This window comes from Trematomus bernacchii, unplaced genomic scaffold (assembly GCF_902827165.1).
Source record: "Trematomus bernacchii unplaced genomic scaffold, fTreBer1.1, whole genome shotgun sequence".
NCBI lineage: Eukaryota > Metazoa > Chordata > Actinopteri > Perciformes > Nototheniidae > Trematomus > Trematomus bernacchii.
In genome coordinates this window covers 10,743,520-10,769,816 of record NW_022987582.1, presented here as the reverse complement: position 1 = coordinate 10,769,816, position 26,297 = coordinate 10,743,520, and the positions used below count along the sequence as shown (strand labels likewise).

Below are 26,297 nucleotides of genomic sequence, written 5' to 3'. Positions count from 1 at the left end.
AATTACTTTGTATACTGCAGGGTAGCTTGTACATTTACTCCAGGTGTAAAAAAAGTCTTAGTTTACATATAAATTGAAATACTCAAGTAAAGTAGAAGTCTCTCAAAATAGTTATTAAGTACAGCACTTGCGTAAATGTACTTGGTTACTCTACACCAATGGCTATAGCCCAACTCTAACAGCTAGTATTACATAGTTCTTTGAAATGAAACACAAAATTAAGTAGCTTTTTTTTGGTATAATTTTAATTATGTCAACATTATATTTTATCGTGCTGAACCTTTTTAATGCCCGAATCATCTTTGTCTCGGAACCTCTGCAGTCTTAAATAAACAAATATCATAGCCTTTTAGGGAATTGTAATATTTGTAGTGACACAATAGGTGCTTGAACTTTCTATTGCTTGCTATAGATACACTTTAACTTTAGGAAGAATGCCTTTGTTATCATTTGCTCCCAGTTGTCTCATATGAATTGTGTCCTCCTGTTAGCAGGGCAGTGAACACTGTAACTAGTTTAACCTTCTGTTGATAAAGACAACAGTCGTGGAGTATGTATTGGCAAAAATAATGACGTTGAATGAAGATGCAAATAGTAGAAGAAAAACTCAGTTAGTGTAAAAAATATATGGACTTTTATGGACTGCATACTGTGATGTAACCAGCCTGTACTTTAGAGCATATCGATCAAAATTGAAGTAGGCCTAGGATTATTATATTAAAGTGTTTTAATGTTTTCTTTTCTAATTCGTGGCAAAACTAGTTGGTTCCTCCCACGTAATATACTGTACCTGTATGCTTTCAGAGTTAATCCTAAGTGTTTGCTTCAATATGGTCTTTGTTTGTCACTTAAGACCTTCGATATTATATCAACAGGGAAAAGTGACTGACAAGGCCTTGGACCACGTGTTCTGAGGAGACACGGAGAGAAGGAAGGAAGGAAAAAGGAAGGAAGGTGTTCCCTTTTGCTTCTTACTGTATACAGATGTATGCTGAGAAAGTTCTGTCGGAGGGGAAGATGGGTGAGTGCACATACCACTACTGTTGTTCGTGCCCTTATTCTCCACCCCTTCCACACACACACACACACACACACACACACACACACACACACACACACACACACACACACACACACACACACACACACACACACACACACACACACACACACACACACACACACACACACACACACACACACACACACACACACACACACTCACAGATTAAAATGCTGCACTGGTCATGTTGCCTTTTTTCTGTATTTGGGACCAGACAACAGTTCACTTGACAGTTAACCATTAACAGTTTTTTCCAAGTTGACTGGCTGTCTCTCTGATTTTTACTTGATATATCTTTCTGAAAACATTTTCAGATTTGATATGATTTTTGTTTTTTTCAAAAGATTTCCAGGAAGAAATGTGATACTTGTGTTGATAACTGGGGCCAATCACCCCTGTACTTTATACAAAATTACACTAAATTGCAGCACATTATATCTACAGCAGTAACAATTCACCCTCCTTGCAGACATATAAAACACGTCACTATGCCCACATCACTGTCAATTTGAAACTCCCCTACCTTATCCCTGCAAATACACTCTCACCACAATCAGTGAAACACACATGTAAAAGGAAACCAGGGAATTCACATTTGTCCTGTTACGTGGCATAATTAAGCTGAAATGCAGAGTTAGTCAGCTTTACGACTCCTAATGACTTTATGACTTATGATATGATGCTGTTATGGAAGTGGAGATAAGATTACATGCTGTATTTGACTGTTGCCATAAAGCACTCGTGTCTGTGTGAACTGTGAAACACAAATACGGACACTTTGAAGAGACAATAAATGAACCCTTCATACATTTTTACCCCATAACCCCTGCCAGCAGTGAACCTACCTTACATTGCAGGGCTTGAGTGCCAGTCGAATGATTCCTGTAGCCTTAGATGAAGTGAAGTCTTTAGTAGAAAACTGTCTTTATCTCCACATTTTCTGCCGTTCAACTCTTGGTCCTCTTGTCCTTGTTGTGCTGTGACTTACTTTCTACATCTGAACGTGGTCCGCTTAGCGATTGGTTTTGTAGTTTCTGAAGGGAGTCCACTCAGATGACATGAATTCGGCTGTGTCTATGGTGCGTGTAATTACAAGAGAAACACCGTCTAGCCGAGGAGTGGCACATGTGGTGTGGTTTATCTTGTGTGTGTGTTGACGCCTAGGTGGGACATCTTTTTCATCTATTTTCAGCTGTGTGTTAAACATAACATGCTACATGTGTGAACAAGTACAGGAAACACCATTAAGCATAAGCACGCGCTCACAGAGCAGGGTATACCTCTTATCTGACTAATATTTCCTGCACTGAGTATGATTGTGTTTATTTTTACTTTTCTACCATGACAACCACTACTGCTATGAGTCAGAGAGTCTCCTGTATCTTCACATGTGTGTGAGAGGTTTTCTTTTGCTTCTGTGCTGTTGTTATTTCTGCTTTTCCCACTCTTCATTCACTCAGGAAAAGGATATTCTTTTATATTTATTTTGAAAACCATTGTACCCCTTTATATAAATATATGGTGTTTTATTTGGAGTCCATGTATGTTGAATTTAAGCTCAGCCCTGTTTTTGATGGACCAGATACATAACAAATGTGATCTTCCTGGCTTGAAACTAGTTTTTGAATCTGTTTCCTAAAGCCCTAATGTCATTGCCTCCAAGAGCACAAAGTATAATAGAGCAAATGCTAAAAAAACAGAGCCTGGAGCTTGAGGACTTTTTAATCACACCACTATTTTCAAGGTTTAAGTTCATTCTTACTTTAACACCTTATTATTAACAAAAGCAAGACAGGCGATATTGATTTTTATAAGAAAATAAGCTTGCATCTCAGATACAACTCGGCTCATTTAGAAGACAACCTTTTGTTTTGTTTTATACAAAATATGCTTTTTTGGTTTTACTTTCCCTTTTTTTGTCGAGGGTGTGTAAGCCCATCTGGAACACAGCTGCTTCTCTTCACCCACCACTGTGAGGCTACAGTGGGAGGGCGTAATGCATCCCTTTCAACATCCCAGTAAATGAGTCATGATACAGTAAAGCATGCTGCTGCTTCTGGCTGGTCATGTGACTCATGTATTGGGAGAGAAATTACCCAAAATAAGATGTAAGTGCACAATGCTTGTGTGGATCACAAACAGTAAGTGATGATTCATTATTTCCTCTCCCCTATGTCAGCCTTATTTACCACAACAAATCATGGCAACAAAAAACCCAGTCCTATTTTTTGATTGTAGATAAACACTTGATCTAGATGTCAAATTGCTACTAATTAAACGTGTTGAAAAATATATACGTGAGTGTTGAACATAATTAAAGGGGCCCTATTATGCTCATTTTCAGGTACATATATATGTTTTATGTCTCTACTGTGACATGTCTCCATACTTTAATGTACAAAAAGCTCTTTATTTTTCTCATACTGCCTCTGCTGCAGCAGCTCTTTTCACCCTCTGTCTGAAACCAGAGCCCAGTCTGCTCTGATTGGTTAGCTGGCCGGCTCTGTTGTGATTGGTCAACTGCTAAGAGTTGTCACGCCCCTTAGCCTATCACGCATAATGGGGTGGTGCGTTAGCCAATAGAAGCAAGAGTGTTATATAATGATGTCACTATTGCCCCTTTCACACCAACGCAACTCCGGTTCAAGCTCCGTGCTAGAGCTTTTCTGGTTCAGAACCGGTTCTTCGGTTTAGCGCCTGCTCTTTTCACACCGCTCAGAGCCCGACTGGTGCTGCCGCTGCTGCGTCATGACGTCACAGTTTACGTCGCTGAGTTTCTCCCCAACGCCGGAGCTCACCTCACAACAACAACGGGCCGGGGACTGCGTTGCTTTTAATCATACGAAGCCAGATTAAATTAAATAACGACTTCTCCAACCTTATACTTTTCTCCAGAGTGCCGTGGTTCATTGTTTATTAATGTGTTTCAGCGGCATTTACCGACCGCTGCAGTGCTGGCCGGCTGCTCTTCAACGGGAGTGTATTCTCCCGTTAGCTCCGGGTTAGCTCACACGGCTCTAAAGTATTCACTGTCTGACTGTCACACAAGCAGCTGATACATATCCCCAGTTCCCCTTAAGTGAATGTGTGTCAGTCTGAATTGACGCTGATTGGCATCACAACGCTGTTATGAAAGTTTCTCTGGTATAACATGGGTGATGTTAGCATAGCAACCGAAGCTAAACTGACTACTTGCTAAGCAGTTTTCTACAAGCACTTTTTACCGACGTATTTTTCATTATGATTCTACTTGTGATAGTCGAACATGACAACCTGTGCAGCCCATGTATTGATTCCATCCGATAGCTGCTATAATAACAAACAAAACGTCTGCCTGCTCTCCACAATGATCAATAACAGCGAACGGATGGTCAAAGTAAGGTACAAATAAACAGAATCACACGAAGCCTGGTTAGTGTTGCCTGACTTTATAAAGTGTGTTTTTTTTAACAAGTGTGTGGTTGCGTTCTAGTCACTTTGCTCAGCACTACTGCTTGTTACAACTTTTATTTGCCGTACTCGCCTTAAGTGTTAGCTCAGGTTAATCTCGCCCCCCTCCGACGTAAGCGTGACGTAAGCGGTTCTTGCTTCTAGACGGACAACTTTTTGGTGCTCGAAACGAACCGGATTCCGGAGCTTAGAGGCTGCTCCGCTGCGGTGTGAACAGGAAAACCCGGTGCTTTTCAAGCACCAGCACCGAACCGGCCCTGAAACACCGTTGGTGTGAAAGGGGTATATGTTACTGAAGTAAACAAAGAAGTCCGATGGAGGCGTTTCAGGCATGGAGTGTGTGGGAGAGAAACTAATTCTGGAGGGAACTTTGGAATTTTAGCCTTTGCAGACCATTTACAAGCACAACAACAATAAATCCCCCAAAGCAGGGCCCCTTAATATTTAGTGGAATAGGTAGAATACATCTTACACCCACTTTGGGTCAGTTCTCATTGTAGCATATGCAAATATGTAATACATTTTAACAAGAACTTTGTTTCCACTTTTCAACATATTGCAATTCTACAGTATTACTATTTTTTGTTATTATACAAGATAATTACTGAACATAATATCGCAGTGATTTCTAGAAAAACCCTGACTAATAGCATTCAGACACACAGGAAGGGGGTGATCTCAGGTAGAAGTGGACACAAAAGAGTGCTTGTTCTGTTCTGCAATTTGATTGGGAAAGGGCACTGTGTTGGCGGGAAGGCATCAGGGAAGAAAGAAGAAGAAAGACGTTTGGGAATAAGGGGGGTGGGCAGCTTTGGTGCAAGTGAGTATGTGCTGGAGTTAAGATGTGTGGAGGAAATGTTGGGGTATTTCCTGGAGGACACAACCTGAGAGAATGACCAGGAGCCTGGAATGTGCTTCTTATAAAACGTCCATTCATCAGATGTTTACTTTCTGTTTCTCACTTTTTCTGCCTCATTTTTCCTCGTCCCTCTGTGACTTGCGGGTCCCCATTGATTATTGTAATTATACAATGCAAGGAATTACAACACCTACCTGGATGTTTGTTGGGGAAGCCTGAAGAGAGGGGGAAAAGAGGACAGGTACAGAGGTGGAGGAGGAGCAGATGGAGTTGGCCAGGGAGAGGTCGTACTGTAGAGGGAGGGAGCAGATGTGAGGAGATAGCTGAGAAGGATGTTGAGGTCACTGGATGAGTAGGTCGACACAGCTAACATGTATCCTGAAAACAACGTAGAGATTAAAAAGTCTACATATAAGCTACATAAACTGACTTTGAGTTGTTAACTGTGGAGAAACAACTGGATGTGAACCATTTACTTTGAATGTCTAAAATGTGTTTTTATGTCTTCCTTGTCTTCAATTGTTTTCACAGAAAATGAAAATGTTAGTGAAATGAGAGAGTAGGGGCAATGTTGGAGGGAGACAGTGGCAGGAAGGAAACTGGGCATGTAGAATGTTTTCTTTGATTGGCAACACTCATATTCTAGAGTATCTCCAGTTGTTTCCTGGCACATTGATGGAAAGGATTACCATCACAGCCCTGACTCTCCAGTGTAAGTAATGGAAAATAAACTTACATGACAGTGATCTTTCCCAGCTTGTTTTTTTCAGAACAAGCATCTAAAGACACAGGCTCTAAATAGCTAATATTGATGTACTCTCAGTATGGACACCCGTATTTCTTTCAGCTAAAGTTAAAAACAGACAAACATCTGGGTTTTCTATACTCCATATTAAAGGTCTCCTATCATGCAAAATGCACTTTTTTATGTCTTTTATACATAAATATGTGTCCCGGTGTGTCAGGGAACTCACAAAGTGTCAGAAAACAAAACCCTCTCTCTTTTCCTCTGTACCAACATCTCTTAAAACGGGGGTACAACGGAGCTGATACAGATTTGCTGCCGATATGACGTAATATCGGAAATGTGGGCTGGCTTTACACCCACGGCCCTATCAGAAACGTCGCTATCAGAAACAATGCGCAACGTGTTTTGGACGTAATATGGTCTTTGTTTACATTAGCAAGCAGTGCTAACACTCAGAGCTAACCTGCACTGGAGAGAGTATTTGTAAAAAACCAAGATATAGAAAGGGACTCACCTTGTGGTAAACCCGCAAGAGAAAATCATTTGAGCTCCATACGGTTCCAGAAACAATCCTTGATGTGGTTTTGAACATGATATGGCGTTTAATCACGGCAGCGTTTAGCTGAGTATCTCTGTAGAAATCTGAACAGGCATAAGCTCCCCCCCCCCCCCCCCCCTCTTTTTATTTTTATTTTTAAAGCTAAGGACCCAGAATCAGCACTTCTCTAATGCTGCGTTCACACCGGACGCGATGCGAATATTCGCTTCGCTCTAATCGCTCCTATCGCATCGCTCTAAACGCTGGAGTTTCACCGCGGCTGCCAGCTGTGTTTACTCGCATCATTCAAACAAGACGCGCTGGCTCGGGAGCTACAACTACAACAAAATGAACATATTTTACCGTGATTAAATTGTAATACACGTTTTCTAAATGATGCCGAAGTAACAACATACTGATACCGGTTAGTAAAAACCATGAATTAATGCTTTGACAAGTCTGCAGACAAGACGGCAGGCGAAAAATCTTTTAAAATGCTTGTTTTCTGAATGAAGATCGGGTCGACCAGGCTAAGCTAACATTGTATATGCTCATTCCACACTCATAACAACGGCCTACAGACATAAATAAACCAGCGACTGTATTCGCCATGACACAGACAGTCTGTGGTTTGTACTTGTTTAACTTTTGTCCAGTTTCTGAACAGATATGAGGAGCTGTGAGCTCTGTGTGCTAACTGCTAACAGCTAACGGCTGATGTTTTCTGGTTGAACGTCAGTGACGGCAGGCTGAGATCCTCACCGCTGATTGGCTTCCGCGAGAACGCGTCACGTGAATTTGACGCTCGAGTTGAAAAAATTGAACTCTCGCGTTTAACGTGGCACCGTTCAATCGCGTGATTCGCGCCGCGTCCACCGCTTCATGCGCGCCGTCGGAGCGAAATCGCATCTGTCCGCGTCTCTGCATTGACTTTACATGTAATCGCGCCGCCCCCAAACATCGCATCGCGTCCGGTGTGAACGCAGCATAATGGCGCTTTTCCACTGCAGGACTTAGTACGGTTTAGTACGGTATGGTTTGGCCTTGGTAGGCCAGGCTCAATTTAAGCTGCGTTTCCATTACAGTTAGTAACTGGGGTAGTAACTATAGTTCAAACGAGCTACCGAGTGGTGGGGTGTGATTATTCCATCTTTCACACACACTCAGTGGGTGCAGAACTTCAGGATGTCTGAGGAAACCTACACCAATCTGTGCAACAAATGTCATGGAGAGGCCTATGGTGATGAATGGGATGCAGCAGCAGCAGCAGAGCCTGTATGGAGCTATTTCAGGGTCATAAGTTTTGATCATTCAAAAAAATACAATTTATTTGAAAGTTCAAGTTTTTATCCTGAACTTTGAAAAATACAATGATGTATTCAAAATAAAAATAAGTATTTGAAATCATTTTTCAGGTTGAATATTATTTTTGATTCAGTTCAGCAGTTTTTTTGAATAAAATATTTATTTTCAGATTTCACTTTTATACATATTTTGATATTTGAATCCTTCTTTTTTTCAGTTGCAGATTTTTCGTTTTTTCAGGTTTCACATTGCTTTTCACCTTCAGATCGTTTTTCACTTTCAGATCTTTTTCTTCGCTTTCAGATCTTTTTTTTTCTCTTTCAAAATGTGGCCCTGATGTTGCTTGGCAAAGAGTAGTTTGGCATCCTGAGTGACAGGCCTCCCTCTGTCATGTTGCCTTCATGGATGTTAGGTAGCGCGAGAAATATAACTCAATACTTTCTATGCACAATACTCCCGTGATTGGTGTTAAACAAAACTGATACCAGCGTCAAAGTTCCGTTAAGCGAGCTGTTGAGCATCGTAGTTGGCAACAATCAAGGTATAAGCGCAATAAACTGTGCTAGAATGTGAAATTACGTATCCGCAACGAGCCAGCATGTTGTTTTGGTGGACCTGACGCACATCCCCCGCTGTCTCACGGAGAGATACCGCAGGTCCTTCCTTCCTGCTGCGGTCAGACACAACCAGCACAGCCCCTCCCCGCACAAAACAACACAAACTATAACATAACACCTCTTGTTGATAAATACCAACTATGTGCAATATTTGCAATATGTGCAATATATGCCGTTAAAAACTGTGCAATATATACCTGGCTGCTAAATCCGCAGAACTGTTACAGGGTGTGTATTATGTAAAATGTGTAACTTTAAAAAAATATATAATTTCTTTTTTGAATCTTTACTTTTTTTATGCATGCTTTAGGTAACATTAAGCTGTCTTTGGCTCTTGTCTGCTGTAACAATGTAAATGTATCCGCTGGGGAACTAATAAAGGTATTCTGATTCTGATTCTGATCGCAAAAACCAAGCCAATACTATGCTGCGTTCATGGAGCTACGTGGAAGTGGGGAAGGACAACGCTTAATTGCGGATACGTAATTTCACATTCTGGCCCAATCCCAAACCACTCCCTCGACCCTACCCCTCCGTGGCGGAGTGAACTCCGTCTGTAGCGACACTCGCAGCTCAACGAGGCTCCCTCCTGTCAGATGGAGGGAGTAAATACAGCGGCAAGCTTTGGGACAAACTCCCCTCTCTCCGGCAGAAACAGGAAATGCCGTAACTGTATGTAACAACGGTTTCAAATCAGCATCTCTTAGACAAAAAATGTAAATTAAGAACTCAAATAAAACTCCAAACATCTTTCATTGTGTTACTTTTTTGTAAAGCTCTTTTAGTTTTAAACCTGATGTTTATAAGCTTCTTAGTTTTTGCAACAGTCTGTAAATATACACAACTTTATAATAAAATGCACACATTTACCTTTTTCTAGACTAAACACAGGTATGATCCTAAGTTAAAAAAATATGAGGTTATCATGAGGTTGTTAACATCGCAATTTATCAGTGGATGTTTGCTGGAACTACTTGTAAACAGCGTGTTTCCTGACGGACACACACAGCGTGACTCCGGTCAGGTAGAGACCAGTCTCAAGTCAGCACCGATGCAGACTCGCTGTTTGAGGGCTTGATAGCCCACTCCCCCTCCACACCTCTCCACACTCGTTGGTTTGGAACAGCACTTAATGTGGCGGACCCTCCGCGCGAACGCGCAAACGGAGGGGTAGTGTGTAGGGGTAGGGTGTAGGGCGTGGTTTGGGATTGGGCCTAAAGCACAGTTTATTGCTCTTATACCTTGATTGTTGCCAACTACGATGCTCAACAGCTCGCTTAACGGAACTTTGACGCTGGTATCAGTTTTGTTTATCACCAATCACGGGAGTATTGTGTATAGAAAGTGTTGAGTTATATTTCTCGCGCTACCTAACATCCATGAAGGCAACATGACAGAGGGAGGCCTGCCACTCAGGATGCCAAGCAACATCAGGGCCAAAAGTTTAAAAGCGAAAAAAATAGATCTGAAAGTGAAAAACGATCTGAAGGTGAAAAGCCATGTGAAACCTGAAAAAACAAGATTTGAAACTGAAAAAATAATTGTTTTGAATCTGAAAACGTAAAATCTGCAACTGACAAAAAGAAGGATTCAAATATCAAAATATGTATAGGCCTACAAGTGAAATATGAAAATAAATATTTTATTTAAAAAAATTGCTGAACTGAATCAAAATAATATTCAACATGAAAAATGATTTCAAATACTTATTTTTGGTTTGAATACATCATTGTATTTTTCAAAGTTCAGGATAAAAACTTGAACTTTCAAATAAATTGTATTTTTTTGAATGATCAAAACTTATGACCCTGAAATAGCTCCATAAGCCTGGGGTAGCAGTGGCACAAGGTGCAGAGGAGGAGGGCAGGGACATACGAGAGGGTCTGATGCGCTAATTGAATAGCAACACATTCATTGTACTGATGTACTGTACTAAATTGTATTGAACATAAATACATATTTTTTACTCTTTCACATATACATCTGTTTTGTCAAATGATTTAAAAAAGAATAATGTTATCAGAATTGACTATTTAGTAAATATTTGAATTTCAAGCACCTGTAAGTACTGCCCCATAATAAGAACATTTGAGAAAATAACAGATCATGAAAAGAAAATTCAATAAATTAAGAAAGTTGTTTTGTGGTCTGTTTTGTTTGTTTAGATCTACTATTAACACAGAGGAAATCACGATAAAAATACTTGTTACAAACAAAAATAGTTTAATCATCAAACAAGTGCAAATAACAAAGCAAACTATAAACATAAATACAAAAGTGTAAAACACAGCAAAACTATATACATACAGTAAATGCAAGTGTAAAAGGCCACTAAGGTCAGCTGCAGGTGCCGTTCCTGCTGGGCCCGGTTCAGCTCCTGCTGGGCCAGATCTGCACTGTGCAACTCCCTCAGGACTGTGAGGGGCTCCTCTCCTCGACAATAAGATAATATAAACCTTTTTTAATCACCGTAGGGAAATTCAGGTGTTATAGCAGCAACAGCAACAAGAATGAAAAACACAGGACAGGTACAGGTCACATAAGGATATAAGAATACAATATATAAGTATAAACAGATCAACAGTAAGGATGAACTAAAGACAGTTCTGGCCCTAGGTGTTTACAATGATTGTGAAAGTGAATTACATTATGTCCAGCCTGTTGATAATGAATATAAATATATGTATACATGAGTCTGTAAAAATATACAGTCATGAAGTAAATGGATAATTACAAATGAATATAAGTATGAATAAATATGAGACCAGTTTAAAGTGCAAAAATCAAAAACAAAGCACAGTCCAAAATAAGTGGAAAGCAGTGCAGGTCCATGTGTCTGCTGCACAATACTTAACAATGAAGAATATACAAGAATATATTAGGATGTCGCACACAACATTAATAGTGATTCTTACTACTTTTACTTTTGGTACGTTACTTTACTTGTAACAGAGCATTTCCACAATGCAAGCAGTGGTTCTCAAACTTTTTCTGTCAGGCCCCCCCTTTGGAGAAAATAGTGCCCCCCCAACACAAATAGTCACGTAATGGGCCAAGTTAACATTTATTAAAATACATCAATATGAACGTGAGCATTCCTTTAAAAAATTTTAAAAAATCGCTTTGCTAGAACAGTGATAATAAAACAATGCTCCATAAGTCTGTGGTCAAAAAAATAAATACATAATACAATTGTGCGATCCCTTTGCTAGAACAATAAGTAATAATACTTTGCCACTTTGCAAAGAAAATGCTGATATTTGGCAAAGTGTGTCTTATCACAGCATTAGTGGCTGCAATGAGCCTGTTTTGCACTGCACATTTCTTCAAAACGGGGTTGCAGGCTCAGTGGTGGCGCCAGAGATTGACGTTTCATAGAGGGTGCTCAAACATTTAGGGTTTCCCATTAATGTACCGGGCGCTACAGTGGAATTTTCTACTGCAACACTCCCCACGCAAATACACAGTGTACCCGCGACTGTTACAATGAAGGCTCGATAATCAGCTCACGGCATATAGGTGTAAGCAGGGGTAAAGTGCTATTTTTATAGGTGGTGTGTGGACCTCACATAGGGGGGTCCAGGGGCAAGCTCCCCCGGGAAGATTTATTTTTAAATATTGAAGTTAAAAGCATCAATCTGGTGCACTTTGAGAGCAAAATGAAGAGATCTATGGATACCTCTCTCAACAACCATTTGAAACAGAACTGTAAACAGATTTACTTTTTCTTTATGGATATTTTACAAATCACCCTTTTAAACTTTATTCTTTTTTTACTAGTATTTCAAACCTGTTTTTCATTTATTCTCTTATTTTTTATAACTATAATGATCATATAAACGTGTGCCTCAGAAATAATTGTTTACATTAATCTTGACCAAAACGTTTGAGACCCACTGAGATATCTAAACACTCAGAGAGTCCTTTAGTTCAGGGGTTCCCAACCCCCGGTCCGCGGATCGGTACCGGGCCGCGGAGGTGTTACTGCCGGGCCGCGAAATAGCTGTGAGTTTATCGTAATATTTGCAGAATTATAAATATATAAAAATATTTTATCATAATATTTTTTTCAAAAAGTGTTTAATTTTCGCACATATGCCACCAGTCATATTATTTCATCCAGTAGCTAGTTAATCTTACACCAGAAAACCGTTGAAAATGGCTTTTATGATGTTCCGAGGGATTCGGCGGCTCAGCCTAAGGTCTCAGCCTCTTGTGCGCACGAGCATGTTACCGGTGCGCCAAGTAGGAAGAGGAGCGCACAGGAGACAACCGTTTGATTGCAGACTGTTATGTTTATGTGGGGAAATGGTGGTGCATACATTATTTGAGATATATTTCAAACTCGGACTTCATTTTAAGGTGGGCCAGGGGTGTAGAGGGAGCTATTTGTTTAAGCACCGGATTGGCAAAATAGGAGAGTAAACCAGTCTGCCTTGATCTATGAATTAATGACCGGGACTCTCACGGTATCTGCTGCCCGCAGCTGTTTTATAGAAGGAAACCCTCCTTCACTTCATGATTTGGCTGCAGCATCAGGAGGCAGCGGGACGTACTCGGTAAAGAGCTGTGCCTTTTTACGCACCGCCTTCGCTGTGTTTAACTTAATCAGAACAGTTTAAGAGTGACTGCAGGCTGCTACGTGTTAACCACACACACATTTACACACATCGAACTGCCCGATTACTCCCCCTTTTATTAGTTTTATGAAGGAGATGTCCAGTCAGTCACCAAGACGCATGTGTGTGTATGTGCTCTGCTCAGCTCAGCTATGTGTTCGGTGTGTTTGTGTCTGTCCGACACCGGCATATATGCGGCTGTTCCCAAAATAAATTAGTTTAATCTTAATCTCGATGTAGTGCTAAACTGTCGGGAGTGCACCGGAACGAACGACACTATCATAATATCTTCTGAAAATAAATGCCAGTGTCACACACACACACACACACACACACACACACACACACACACACACACACACACACACACACACACACACACACACACACACAGGCGACCGGACATCTCCTTCATAATGCACCTTCTCCTCGTTTTCCCAGCATTCACTGGATTAAAAAAAAACAACACCGGTTCTTTTTTAAACTTTGTTAATATGTTTTGGATGCATATTGTTCTAGTATTTGTTCAGGCTGTTACATACAATTAGCCTCTGTTGCTACCTGCTGGTGGTGAGTAAATATTAAAATCAGTTAAAATTGACAACCGGTCCGCGATTTTTTTTTAATGTATCTACCGGTCCTTGGCACAATAAAGGTTGGGAACCCCTGCTTTAGTTCACTGAGCCTCTCAGTCTGACAGGAGAGGACTCTCCTCCACCTTGTTGTTGAAAAAGCTCCCTCCTGTGTATCCGTTAGTGTAGCTCGCTAGCACCAGAAGCTAACAACAACGATCTCCGGTACCGGTGCGCTCTCTCTCGGCTCGTTCCACACACACACACACAGAGCCGAGCTTGAATGAAACACAAAGACCCAGACGTAATTGTACTGTACTGTATCATATTATTTTCGAATCAATAATCTTTCAAATTATGATTTCTTTTTTTCTTTTTTTCTTAATAACCATTTTTCCTCCTGGTCTCTCGCGCCCCCCCTTCTTCTTTCGTGTAACGTCAGAGGTCCAACTCGGTGTCGTGTAGCCATGCCCGCATCTCTGGTCCTACGTCGAAGAGGCTGGCCTCCGAGGGTGGTCTATATAAAGGGCAGGTGGTTATTATATGTTCGGCAGTCTGTTCAGGGTCACCGCACTCGCATGCAGCACTGTCTGCCAGGCCCCACTTCTTCATTGATGTTTTGAAGCGACCGACCCCAGTTCGTAGACGGTTTAGTGTGGTCCATTGCCGGCGTGGTAGGTCGTCTCCTCCTATGGCGCCATCTCCTGGGTCCCAGATGTAGCAATGGATGCGCCCCCCCTGTCATGCCTCTGCGCCCCCCAGGAAACACTGATCTAAAGTTTAAAAAAAGTCACAATTCCAGTCGTTTTGCCATTCCTATTTCTTACTTAATTCTAGAAAACTGGACATAAACAATGGTACATATGGTGTTAGCAAACAATAGCTCTAGCTAATGCTATCTGTGCTAACCGTAGCTCTTCGGGGCTCCATAAAAGCATGGGTCGTCGAACATAAATGTAAGGATAAAATAGGCTTGTTTGTTAGAAGTGATCTTTACAATAGATAGGGACACAACGCTTTCAAGCAAAGAACAGAGCGTTAGCAAAAACTTAGCACCCTGCATGGACTCCAGCAACGCCGTTGCCGAGTCCAGGCGTCGTTTTGCCTTGCGCCGTAGAGCCTCCGCTGTATTTTTTCATCCGCAACGAGAGGGAGTAACGTCTGTACCTCGTCAAATGACCACGGCGTGTTTTTGTTGTTGCTGCCATTTCTTTATGGATTTGTTGACGGTAGCTCGTCTGTTTTAAAAATGTTGCTTATGCGACGCTTGGGGACTGTCTCGCGCAACAATTGTGACGATTCTCTCTGACCAATCAGCAGTCGGGAGTGTTTACGTCACTAGTTTAGCATATTTTCAGCTCGGTAGGAACCTCGATTTTGGAGGGCCAGAAAAAAACGTACCCGTGAGCCGGTACTACCCCTAGTGAAAAAGCAAAAAAAAGCGGGCCGGGCCAAACTAAACCGTACTAAACCGTACTAAGTCCTGCAGTGGAAAAGCGCCATAACAGGGCTGGAATAGAGGGGTATGAGGCATGGCTAGAATGGGTGATCTGTTTGGTATTTTGAGCAAAACACTTCATAGACATGTTTTTTATACATTTGTATATATCTGAGACCTATAATATATGCCTAATAATAGTATAATAGGAGACCTTTAAATATAAATGACAGAAACCTGAGACAACTGTAGGTTTAGGTTTCCTGGTTTGATTTGCCACTCCAATATAATTTTTTTACAGCTGAAATTTGGTCATGCTAATAGCTGGAGCACACTGGTGTAAATAATATACAAATGGCTTCATAAGGTTTATTGGATTACTCATGGCCTAACTAGTAACCTCTGATTTCCCTGCTATGACAAGTCAAACATGCTTTTGGAAAGGCCTACAATCATGACTCTACTGACGAAACATGAAAAGAAAAAAACATTTTAAAGGGTCCTCATAGGTGCATATCATACAACTAATGACGCCTGATTCCCATTTGGTTTCCCCTTTACCTTCACAGAGGAGATTTTGACTTGTCAAAGCAGGAAGAGCACAGGTGAAATGAATAACAATAACGATGGCTGAAATCCATTTAGGTTAGCCAGCCAATAACTCTGGTAGTTTGAGTGCTCAGTCACTGACATGGCTCTCTCAGACACTTAATGGAATGGAGCCATTGTTAACGTGGTTATTTACACCTGTGTCTCCTGTGAAAAGGGTCTGTTGTGCATGCTGGCTCTCTGTCCCACTGTAAAGGCTTACCTGTGTACTTGAGTGTAATGTAGCATCGTTAACGTGATTGTTTACACCTGTGCTTTTCCTACGACAAGTCAAAATGTCTGCTGTGAAAATATACAATTTCCTGCAAGCTCTGTTTTGTAAGGCTGGGATCATTTATTTTATTTTGATAATGATGATGATGGTAGCTGGAATGGAAACTAGCTGAGCTGAGTTTAATGATAAGGGATGTGCTTGGCAGACTGACAGGATGTTCAATACAATTTTCTCAATTTTTTCTCCTTTCCTGCACATTAGTTAAAGTCAGGAAAGTAGGAGGAAAAAAGGAAAAGAAAGACAGAAGAATGATATTCAGTGGACCGTCTACTCCATCAGCTGGTATAGAACAGGTGGAGCTATAATGAGTAGGGATGTCCCGATCACCTTTTTTTGCTCCCGATCCGATTCCGATCATTTGATTTTGACAATCTGCCGATACCGATTTTTCCCGATCCGATCTTTATGCAATGCATTAAGAGGAAAAAAAAGGTAACAGATAACGGCTGGTCATCCAACGCGATGAATTCAGCTATCTTGGCTGTTATTTTGTTGGCCTTTTCACTGTTCTGGGGCAGTTTCTCTTTCCTTTTAAAAGTCTCTGAAAGTGTTGGTTGTTTCAGTGCCGTTACCTGTGGCCGCTGTGTACTCGTCGTGTTGTTGTTGGTGGTGTTTGTATTAGATTGGTCATGTTGAACGTAGCTCTGTTCTTTCCACCACGCGGAACCTCCGCCTTGCAAACATTGCATCTGGCTGTTACACTGCCTTCGCTTTCAATTTTATAATACTTCCAAACTCCTGACATTTTCTCTGTCCCGACTCCCGAGGCACCAGCTGAACGTAGCCTCTTGTTAGCTTACTGCTACTATTAGACACTGCGCCCACTGTTGCCAGATTTGAGAGAAATAAGCAACCAGGTCTATGAAAACAAGCCCAAAAGAAGCAACACATACATGATGTTGTGTAATTTTAACCCAAAACTAAGGCCTCAGGATGACTTTAAGACGTGAACATGGTCATTTTTGTTTTGTAACATTAAATAAAATGTATAAAAATATTTTATAAAAAAAAATAAATAAAAAAAAAAAAATTCCGATCCCCGATTTTTTTCTCCCGATCCCCGATCACGTGAAAATCACGTGATCGGCTCCGATCCCCGATCACGTGATCGGATCGGGACATCCCTAATAATGAGATTAGTTATGGCGGTGTACCATCATAAGTGTCCAAGTAAGTCATAACAGTGAGTCAGCACGCACCGTCCCATGACCCTGCAGCTAGTCTAACGGAAATCGTTTATTAATGTTAAAAAATAACACGTGTTTTCCCTTCCTTTGATTATTTGTCTGCATTAAAAAATCTTTGGGTCAAGTTGAAAGACTTCCTACAGAGCAGCAGCGAGGGGGATAACAGGGGTAGAGAGGGACAGAACAACCCCCACACGCAGGCGCACACACACACACTGTACGCGCACGCTGAACTGACATGCCACCATATCCTAGTTACAAGTTTGTTCTCAGTCAGTGGAGAAATGCTAGACTTTAGACTATTGATCTAATCTGCCGTTTGTACTTTTCAGTCTGGCCCAGGAAATGTGCAGTACTGTTAAATTGGAACAGTGAGCTGAAATCCCGCTGAAATCCTGATGTTTGTTGGCCCAAAAAGTATTCCAAATTAAATACAAACAACTCATGCAATGTATTAGATTGTCCAACAAATCTGTATCTATCAAATGTCACTGTTATTTTTATTATTTTTATTTCATTCCCAAAGTCTTCAGCTAACTGTCAGTGCTGCTGTCTAAGTGCTATGGCATGTCTGCATTCATGTTTGTGTCTCTGTGTTCATACTGTCAAATGAGTGTATGTACACTCATGTATGTGTTGTGTGTGTGTTTGCAGCGAACAGGGGACTCTCTCTGACCTGTGTGTTGACGCCCTGCCGTGTCATTGGGGTGTGTATGACCCTGATGACCTTGGGAGCCGTCGGAGCCGCCGTCTGGGCCGTAGGTCAGACTGCATGCTGATGCCAATAATCTGTTACTCTTTAATTTAAAGTTCTCAATCAAAAGTCTCAGGAACATTCTTTTTTCTTCTTCTTACTTTCAATCACATGGCTGCTGTTTTTTATCACCGTTCTGTAGTTTCGTATTGTACAATGGAGGAAGACTCCGGGCTGTATGATGGTGAGTAGGTGGGAGATTGTTTTCAATTCATGGATGTTTTATTATTATTCTTATACTTTATTATAGGTACAGCTATGATAAAGACCACATTTCACCTGTAGTCATTTTTTCTAATGCAGGGATGTAATATTAAGAAGCAAATAACATATTTACGCCTGGACAAGGTAACAATGTTGTTGCTTGAGTGAAGACACAAATATATTTGATGATTTCATACGTTTATGAATGTTGATGCAGATTCACGCTTAGCTGCAGTTTCATTATTTTTTTATGTGTATTATACATGTTTTTACATCTTATAAAAGAGGTTTTACAGTAGATGAAACTGAAGTAGCTTCACTGCCAGTAACAACAGGTTCAACACTGAGGTTAAATGGACAAACGAGTAAGAAAGGTGATGTTTATGTTCTTTGAAATGGCAAATGTTGCTTTAAAGGGGCAGAATATAAGTCAGAAAACGTATCTTGGGGGTTATAACAATTGCAGAAATGATCATCACAGGGAGAAAATAAATAATAAATATATGCCGGGTTAGCAGGAGTGTGCGCTATTGTTTAAAGCTTGTTTTTGAATAACCCTGTCTTGTTCCCTACAGTCCAGGTGACTTCTCTGGACCAACGTCTCAGAGTCTTTGACCCCGCCCACAAGAGGTGGCGACAGGTGTGTTCCTCCTCAGCCAATGAGCTGCTAGCTAGCATCAGCTGTGAAGAAGTGGGCTTTGTCAGGTGAGATATCTTTACAATGTTATCACAAATAGTGTTTTAATGCGGTATAATGTAAACAGGACTGATGTGTGTGCGTGTGTGTGTGTGCGTGTGTGTGTGTGTGTGTGTGTGTGTGTGTGTGTGTGTGTGTGTGTTTGTCTCAGTATGGTGAATTACTCGGTCACATCGGTGCCGGAGGCCAGCGGAGACGGCGGGGAGTTCTTCTGTGTCCGAGAGCAAGAGCTCAGCTACGGCAAGAAAATCGAAGACTCATTGTTCCCATGGTAACAGACACCTGTCTGTTTGACCCTGCACCTGTCTCACCTTCTACCACACTCCCCTCTCTGTTGCTCCTTCTTCCTTCTCTCTCACTCAACTACTTGGTTGACATAGAGGAAGCTGACTGATTTTTCAGTTCCCTTTTTTCTGTCTGGCTCTTACTCACTGTGTCTGTCTTTTTTTCAGTGACTGTGAGAGCAGGGAGGTTCTCACACTTCTGTGTCAAGGTAAGTTCAGAGCTCAGGGGCCTCATTTATAACGCCTTGCGTAGGATTGACGTAGGAAGGTTGCTTACGTAGTACAAAGCACAAAAATAGGTACATACATTTTCCGCCATTTTTCGATTCACAAAACATTGCGTACCGGCGAGGGAAGTGCGTACGGAGCACTTCCTACGCCTGTTTCCCTTTATAAATCACAATCGACTCGTAACGCCCATATTTGCCTATAAATAGTCAAAGAAACGCCCATTCATTCATTCATTTTGACTGACTGCATGAAGAAGATCGCAGGAAATGACATCTAAAAAAGACATCTCACACCGTGTCAGATTTTGGTTATTGTGGGGAGGTGGAGATAAATCATATTGTTTGGTGGATGCAGTTTGAACCAGAGTAGCAGCATGGAGGTCGGATCGTCACCAAAATAAATAAATAAGTGGTCCGAAAAAAGTTAATGACAAAAAAAATACACATAACCTTCCTCAGGCAGTGTGTTTGTCCCGGGGACAGGAGACACCCCCTTGATGAGAAACTGTAAGAAATGATCGGGGAATCCCTCCGGAGTGGAGTCATGACGACTGGATCTGAATTATTTTGTTGTATTTGGTGGTTTGTGTTCCAGCTGTCGATCAGCAACTATATATCCATAATCCACCAGTTAAAGGAAATACAACTAATGGATTGTGTTATATTAGCTGTACAATTTACCATTATGGTGTTCTTAGTTTCCATACCTCCTGTGTTTTACGAGCGACTTATCAAGTCTTGGCAAACGGCATAAAACACGATTAAACGTGATAGTATATAAAACCATGCTCGTATCTACAACCTATAGAAATGCAAAACGGCGTCAGTTTAGACGTAATTCTGTCCTCCTGCTTACCGCATCATTTATGAGAAAACATTTCATAACATTAACACAACATATTCGAGGTGGTTTTAAATAGCATATCCGTATTTATTTATTTCTCCAAGTTATGTTTTTGTGTGCACTGAGGAGTCTCAAACAGGCGTTTGTTTAATCATTTAAAGATTGGCTTTAATCAATGTTTGAAAATGAATTCTTCATATTTGATAAATGAGAGGTAACATTTTATTTATGGTATTATTTCCACATATTTCTCTCCATTCTTCCTTCTGCCAACGGTGTCGCAGTTTCTCGTCTCTCCCGTTTGTGTGCTTAGTGCGTACGCATGGGTTAGAGTTTGCGTGGAGGACCGCACATTTTCACGTCAAGTTAGTATTTTATAAATCGCAAACATTGCGTAGAAACTGGCATACGCCATTTTTTGAGCATATATCCCTTTATAAATGAGGCCCCAGATCTGCACTCACCCGCTCACCTTTCACCACATTGTCACATTGTCATACTCCTATAGAGTGAATGAGTCCTAAAATAGAGAAAAGTGGTAGCATTTTACCACTTCCAGTTCCCTTAAAGGTGGGGTAGGTAAGTTTGAGAAACCGGCTCGAGATACACTTTTTGTTATATTCCATGGAATGCTCTTAACATCCCGCTAGCAATGAATATCTTAAGTGCTTTGACAAAAAATCCATACAAAAATTTCATCTGTGGAAGCCGTAGTACCTGGAAGCTACCTACCTGCCTGTCAGCCTTCCATCTGTGCACAAACTTATCTCGTGCCCTCATTGGTCATGTGCGCGTTCGTGTGTGTTGGAGGAGGGGCTCTGTAAGGAAGTGGCAGATTTCTTCCGGCTGTGTATTTTCAAATTCTGGCGCCCTCGAGCTGGTTTCTCCAAAATTACCTACCCCACCTTTAAATTAATTAAATTAATTTCTTTGAATGTGGTAGTGGTTAGTTGCCTAAAATAAGATATGTGGTTAAGACAAGCTCAACATGTTATATAAAATACGTAAATATTTGCATCTGTTGATTGCATTTATGCTCCGAAAATCATAAAAGAAATGTTAATATGTGGAGATTGTCCTGCTGAACAGAGCATGTAAGTGTCATAAAGGTTTGTTTGCCACAGAGCTTATTTCAGCAATATTCCAAAATCATATAGAAAAATCCTATTGCTTTTTGTTGAGGGATCGGACTACAAAAATGCATCATTCATGCATCACTCGATACTCCATGCCGTTCATTCTTCTTATTCTCTGTCTGTTTCAGTCTCTCAGCTTTTGTCAGGATCATTGCTCTGATATTTTATTCACCTACTCTCATTCTAGCATACTGTCTTTTTCCTCTTTTTTTATATATTGTATTCTTCACCTACAGTTTAGACCACAGTACACCCTCTCCTCTCTGTCCTCTGCAGACTGTGGCAGGCGTAGTTTCGCAGCGGACCGTATAGTTGGAGGTGTGGATGCCAGGCAGGGCGGCTGGCCTTGGCAGGTCAGACTGGAGTACGATGGAGTCCATCAGTGTGGAGGCGCCATCATCTCCAACCGCTGGATCGTCTCTGCAGCTCACTGCTTCAGAGAGTGAGTACACAAGCCTGCACTCATGCAGTAATCACATTTGATCTTTAAGCACATATTGGATCATATTTATTTTTATTCCATCCCAGGCGATATCGCACCGTTAATCGCTGGCGTGTGCTGCTGGGCTCGATCTACAGCAAACCAGTTAACGCTAACGTGGCGGAGGTGAACACCATCGTTTACCACAGCAGCTACCTGCCCTTTGTGGATGCTAGCATCGACGACAACAGTAGGGACATCGCTGTTCTTGCCCTCACACAGCCCCTCACTTTCAACGGTAGGTCACACAAGAAAACCCACTCATATTCATCATATCACTCATTGACACACTTGAGTATTTGATTGAATTATAGCTATGATCAGATATGAAGAAGAAGGTCAAAGAAATAGACAGTCAGTCATTACGGTTGTTTGCCTGCTTTATGTCCTCTGTTTCCCGGATTGCAGGATTCAAATTATCTTAAAGGTCCCCTATTATACTGTTTTACATCAATATATTATAGGTCTCAGATATATACAAAACATGTCTCTGAAGTGTTTGGCTTGAAATACCAAACAGATCGTGCATTGCAGCATCCCATAATCCCCTCTGTTTCAGCCCTGTTTCAAAAGTGCTGATTCTCTGTCTGTTACTTTAGATGAAAATAAGGAGCCACTCCCCACGCCCCTCTGAGAGATATTTGGTTAAAAAGAACACAATGGTGCTCTAGGAGGAGATACAGGTGATAAGGGGGGGGGGGGGGGGGGGTTACCTTGGGTGGTTATTGGTTAATGGTTACACAAGCCAAAAAATCGTTATGACATCATAAAGTGGGCAAAATCTGATCAGCTCATTTTCAGACAGGTTTTTATATAAATGGATCAGGACAAAAAGAGAGCAAATGTTTTTTACTGAAACTTTCAGAATCTCTTTTCACAGAGGGGACACATGTTTCTGTATAAAATACATGACAAAGTGGATTTTATATAATAGGTGACCTTTAATATATTGACAACATCTGTTATATTAGCCCTGAACAAGATGTGTCTCTATTTCTAATCCCATGACTCCTTTAATTCAATATTTACACACAGAGTCATATGTCTGTAATGTTTTTGTTTGAATAACACACTATGCGGAGGTAGAAACTACAATGATAAACTCTAAAAGCAAAATGTTTCAGTGTGCCTCGTCTGACATCTAGTGTTTGCTTTCATAATTACAACCAAAGCACAAGTTCCCCTGGAGTGAAAACAAGTCAAGGATACAGTAGCTGCTCAATGCATTGAACTGTTTCAGTGAAAACATGTGGTTTACATCTTTAAAAGCCTGTTATTTACATGCTTTGGATTATACACTATTTACTTCAGCCTAGATGGCATGATCCAATGAGAACTTCACTTACGCCGACATATGATAAAAAAAGCAAAGACATGATATTGTAATGGGAGAGAGAAGATTACAGGAAATAACCGGACAAATAGTATAAACCTAACAAATCTAGAGTTTCAGTTTGTATGGTGGTTCTTGGTCATTGGTGTCCCTGTCCTGACACATGTTGCAGTGTTTGAATCATTGTGTGCAGTATTCATATATTTCTTATATCATTTGTTTGTGTGTAGAATATGTGCAGCCTATTTGCCTGCCAGCCTATGGTCAAAGACTGGTAGACGGACAGATGGGAACAGTAACAGGCTGGGGAAATATAGATTACTATGGTGAGTCCATCCTCTGAATTAAATCTCTATGGTGTTAACTGTATGTGTTTGCATTCCTTTTCTCAATATAATCTATTTTCAATGGTGGAATTAGTTATTTAACTTCATTAAAAGTAGCCATGATACAGTGTAAAGGTACTCTGCTACACCTACAAGTACAGAATTTAAAATGTTACTTAAGTAAAAGTACAGAGAGCTAGTTTAAACTGTATACTTCAATGTATATAACTACATAGAAAAAGTCATTAATATTGCAATACTTTGAAGACCTTAACAGTAATTGACAGTATGTTTTTTTTAATGTTTTTTCTTTTTCGCAACCGCAGGTATTCAAGCAGATATTCTGCAGGAAGCGAACATCCCCATCATCAGTGACGCAGTGTGTAACGGTCCTGATTACTATGACAACCAGATCACCACCAGTATGTTCTGTGCTGGTTATGAGAAAGGAGGCACTGACGCCTGCCAGGTCAGAGTGCGTTTAATCTGCCCGCAACATTCATGCCTGTTTGAATCCAATACATATACTTTTAATACATTTTATTGCATTACTATTCACTTCAATTTCTGTAAATGCTTGCCTAAAATGGGTTGTTGTATTGTGTGTGAACTGCTGTAATGGTCTGTGTCTTCAGGGAGACAGCGGTGGCCCTCTTGTTGCAGACGACTGCTTCTCTAAGAGCAGGAGGTATCGTCTGATGGGGGTGGTGAGCTGGGGGATCGGCTGCGCCTTGGCCAAGAAACCGGGCGTCTACACCCGAGTGTCCAGATTTCTGCCCTGGATGTCTACAGCCATGAGGGTAAGAAAAGGGATTCTTTAACTGAGATAATAATTACAGTAACAGAACAGTCAGTCACTGGCATTCAGCTCATCTATAAACCAACAACGTATGGAAACACAGGCTTCACACAATATACAGTATGTAGCTCATGTTTACAGTGCATCATTTCCTCTCACACACAAAATATAGAATTTCCAATAAGGAACCAAAATGTTGCAACCAGCAAAAACACAAACAGTTATGGTCAGAGTTACAACATTTAGGATACATGTGTGCTTCAGGTTCTATACTGTCTTCTTGTGACATTATGAATGTGTTTTAACATCAGCTCTCATCTCTCTCCTTCAGAACTATAACAACACGCCGGGGCTTCACAAAATGGCCCGGACTTGAGACTCTTGCTCTTATGTTTCCACCTTTTTCTGCTCTTGAATGGAGAGCTGTGACGTTCTCCACATATCATGGTTGTTCATTCCCCTTCTTAACTAAAACGTTTTTCATATTGTGGATTCAACCTCTTCCTGAACCTAAACACAACGTAAATGCCCACCAAGACTCCTAATAAACACACAGACAGGGCTCTTTAAAAAACAAAGACTTATGGAAGTAGATTAACTTACTTTTTTAAAGGTGTTCAGACAGTTTTTATATCGATGGATCTGGACAAAAACAGAGAGAATCTTTTTTCCTGAAACTCTCCAAATCTCTTAACACAGAGGGGACACATATGTATGTATAAAATACATGAAAAAGTGAATTTTGCACAATAGGTGACCTTTAAAGGAAAGAAACTGATTAAAAATTATCGCTTTATCACAATATAAGATACCATTTTTGTAAAAAATCAATACATTGAATTCAGCCTTGTAAATGCACATTTAAAAATTATAGATGTAATAACAAGGGTTCATTAATGATGAGTTTTACATTTGTTATGTCTAGGTGTTACTCTATGCCATGTGGGACACACACACACACACACACACACACACACACACACACACACACACACACACACACACACACACACACACACACACACACACACACACACACAATGAGAGATCTAAGAAAACCATGAACTTGTGTGTTCTATTTGGTAAAATCAAAGCACACTTACAACTTTTCACATCTTTTTTATAATTAAACTCTGGTGTAATACATGTTATGTCTTTTTATATGCAGTATACTGACTTTTGTATGAAAAATTATTATTAATTCAAGATCTGTCTTCATAAAATCCCCACATGGAGTTGATGCTTCTATTGAAAACAGTATGTTGTTAATGTCTTGTAAATATTAGTAATGTTTTGTTTATGTATATGTTTATTTGAGACATGTTGCATTTGATTTACATTTCTCAAAGCCAACTGGCAGGAGTGTGTATACTCAATCATGACCAATAGTATTATATACTAAAACGCCCCCTCTGCTACTACAGTAATACTTCAAATAAACCACCAATATTACAGCAATACGATATACAATATAGATGGTGTCACTATGTCACATGCACACTTGTATGGTTGAGATTAAAGTGGCAGGGTGCTTTAAATCTTTATATTGCTTTTACATTACGTTGACCTTACACTTTAAAATAAGAGTGTTTTATTGTATTACATTGAGACACACAAAAGGACAAAAGCACTGGATTTTAGATTTGACTACACTGTGAAATGTGGATGTTTGAGATGACACACTTGATAGCACACTGAAAAGTGCACAACTGTATTTAGAAAAAAGTCTAAATTCTTATGTGGAATTCTACTATTGAATCTGAATCCACAAAGTCCAAATGACTTTCCAGAAGTTTTACATTTGATCGATGAAGTGATGCATGTACATTTATGGCCATTTTCATGTGTGAAAGAGAACATTGATATTGTTAAATGTAAATTGTAGCATTGTGTATTGTATTGAAATAAAAATAAAACAATTTGCCCATAG

At 40.5% G+C, this 26,297-nt stretch overlaps 2 protein-coding genes across 5 annotated transcripts in view; one reads left to right on the top strand and one right to left on the bottom strand.

The window, feature by feature from the left end:
- The window catches only part of LOC117480225 (B-cell receptor CD22-like), a 9,888-nt gene extending 7,654 nt beyond the window's left edge, over positions 1-2,234 (bottom strand). The window contains exon 1 of one of the 2 annotated variants that reach the window (XM_034127462.1): positions 1,909-2,234. The gene's annotated coding sequence lies outside the window, so the exon portion shown is untranslated. The remainder of the gene's footprint in view (positions 1-1,908) is intronic. The other variant, XM_034127463.1, reaches the window with a different exon arrangement.
- hpn (hepsin) overlaps positions 1-26,297 on the top strand; it is a 26,848-nt gene extending 551 nt beyond the window's left edge. The window contains exons 2-13 of one of the 3 annotated variants that reach the window (XM_034127460.1): positions 876-1,021; positions 17,934-18,041; positions 18,176-18,217; positions 18,813-18,942; positions 19,086-19,205; positions 19,387-19,427; positions 21,705-21,870; positions 21,957-22,147; positions 23,473-23,568; positions 23,895-24,037; positions 24,204-24,368; positions 24,699-26,297. In XM_034127460.1, the coding sequence (XP_033983351.1) occupies positions 985-1,021; positions 17,934-18,041; positions 18,176-18,217; positions 18,813-18,942; positions 19,086-19,205; positions 19,387-19,427; positions 21,705-21,870; positions 21,957-22,147; positions 23,473-23,568; positions 23,895-24,037; positions 24,204-24,368; positions 24,699-24,743 (1,284 nt within the window). In that variant the 5' untranslated portion in view covers positions 876-984 and the 3' untranslated portion in view covers positions 24,744-26,297. Of the gene's footprint in view, positions 1-261; positions 1,022-17,933; positions 18,042-18,175; positions 18,218-18,812; positions 18,943-19,085; positions 19,206-19,386; positions 19,428-21,704; positions 21,871-21,956; positions 22,148-23,472; positions 23,569-23,894; positions 24,044-24,203; positions 24,369-24,698 lie in introns of those variants that run through there. The other 2 variants (XM_034127458.1, XM_034127459.1) reach the window with 2 other exon arrangements.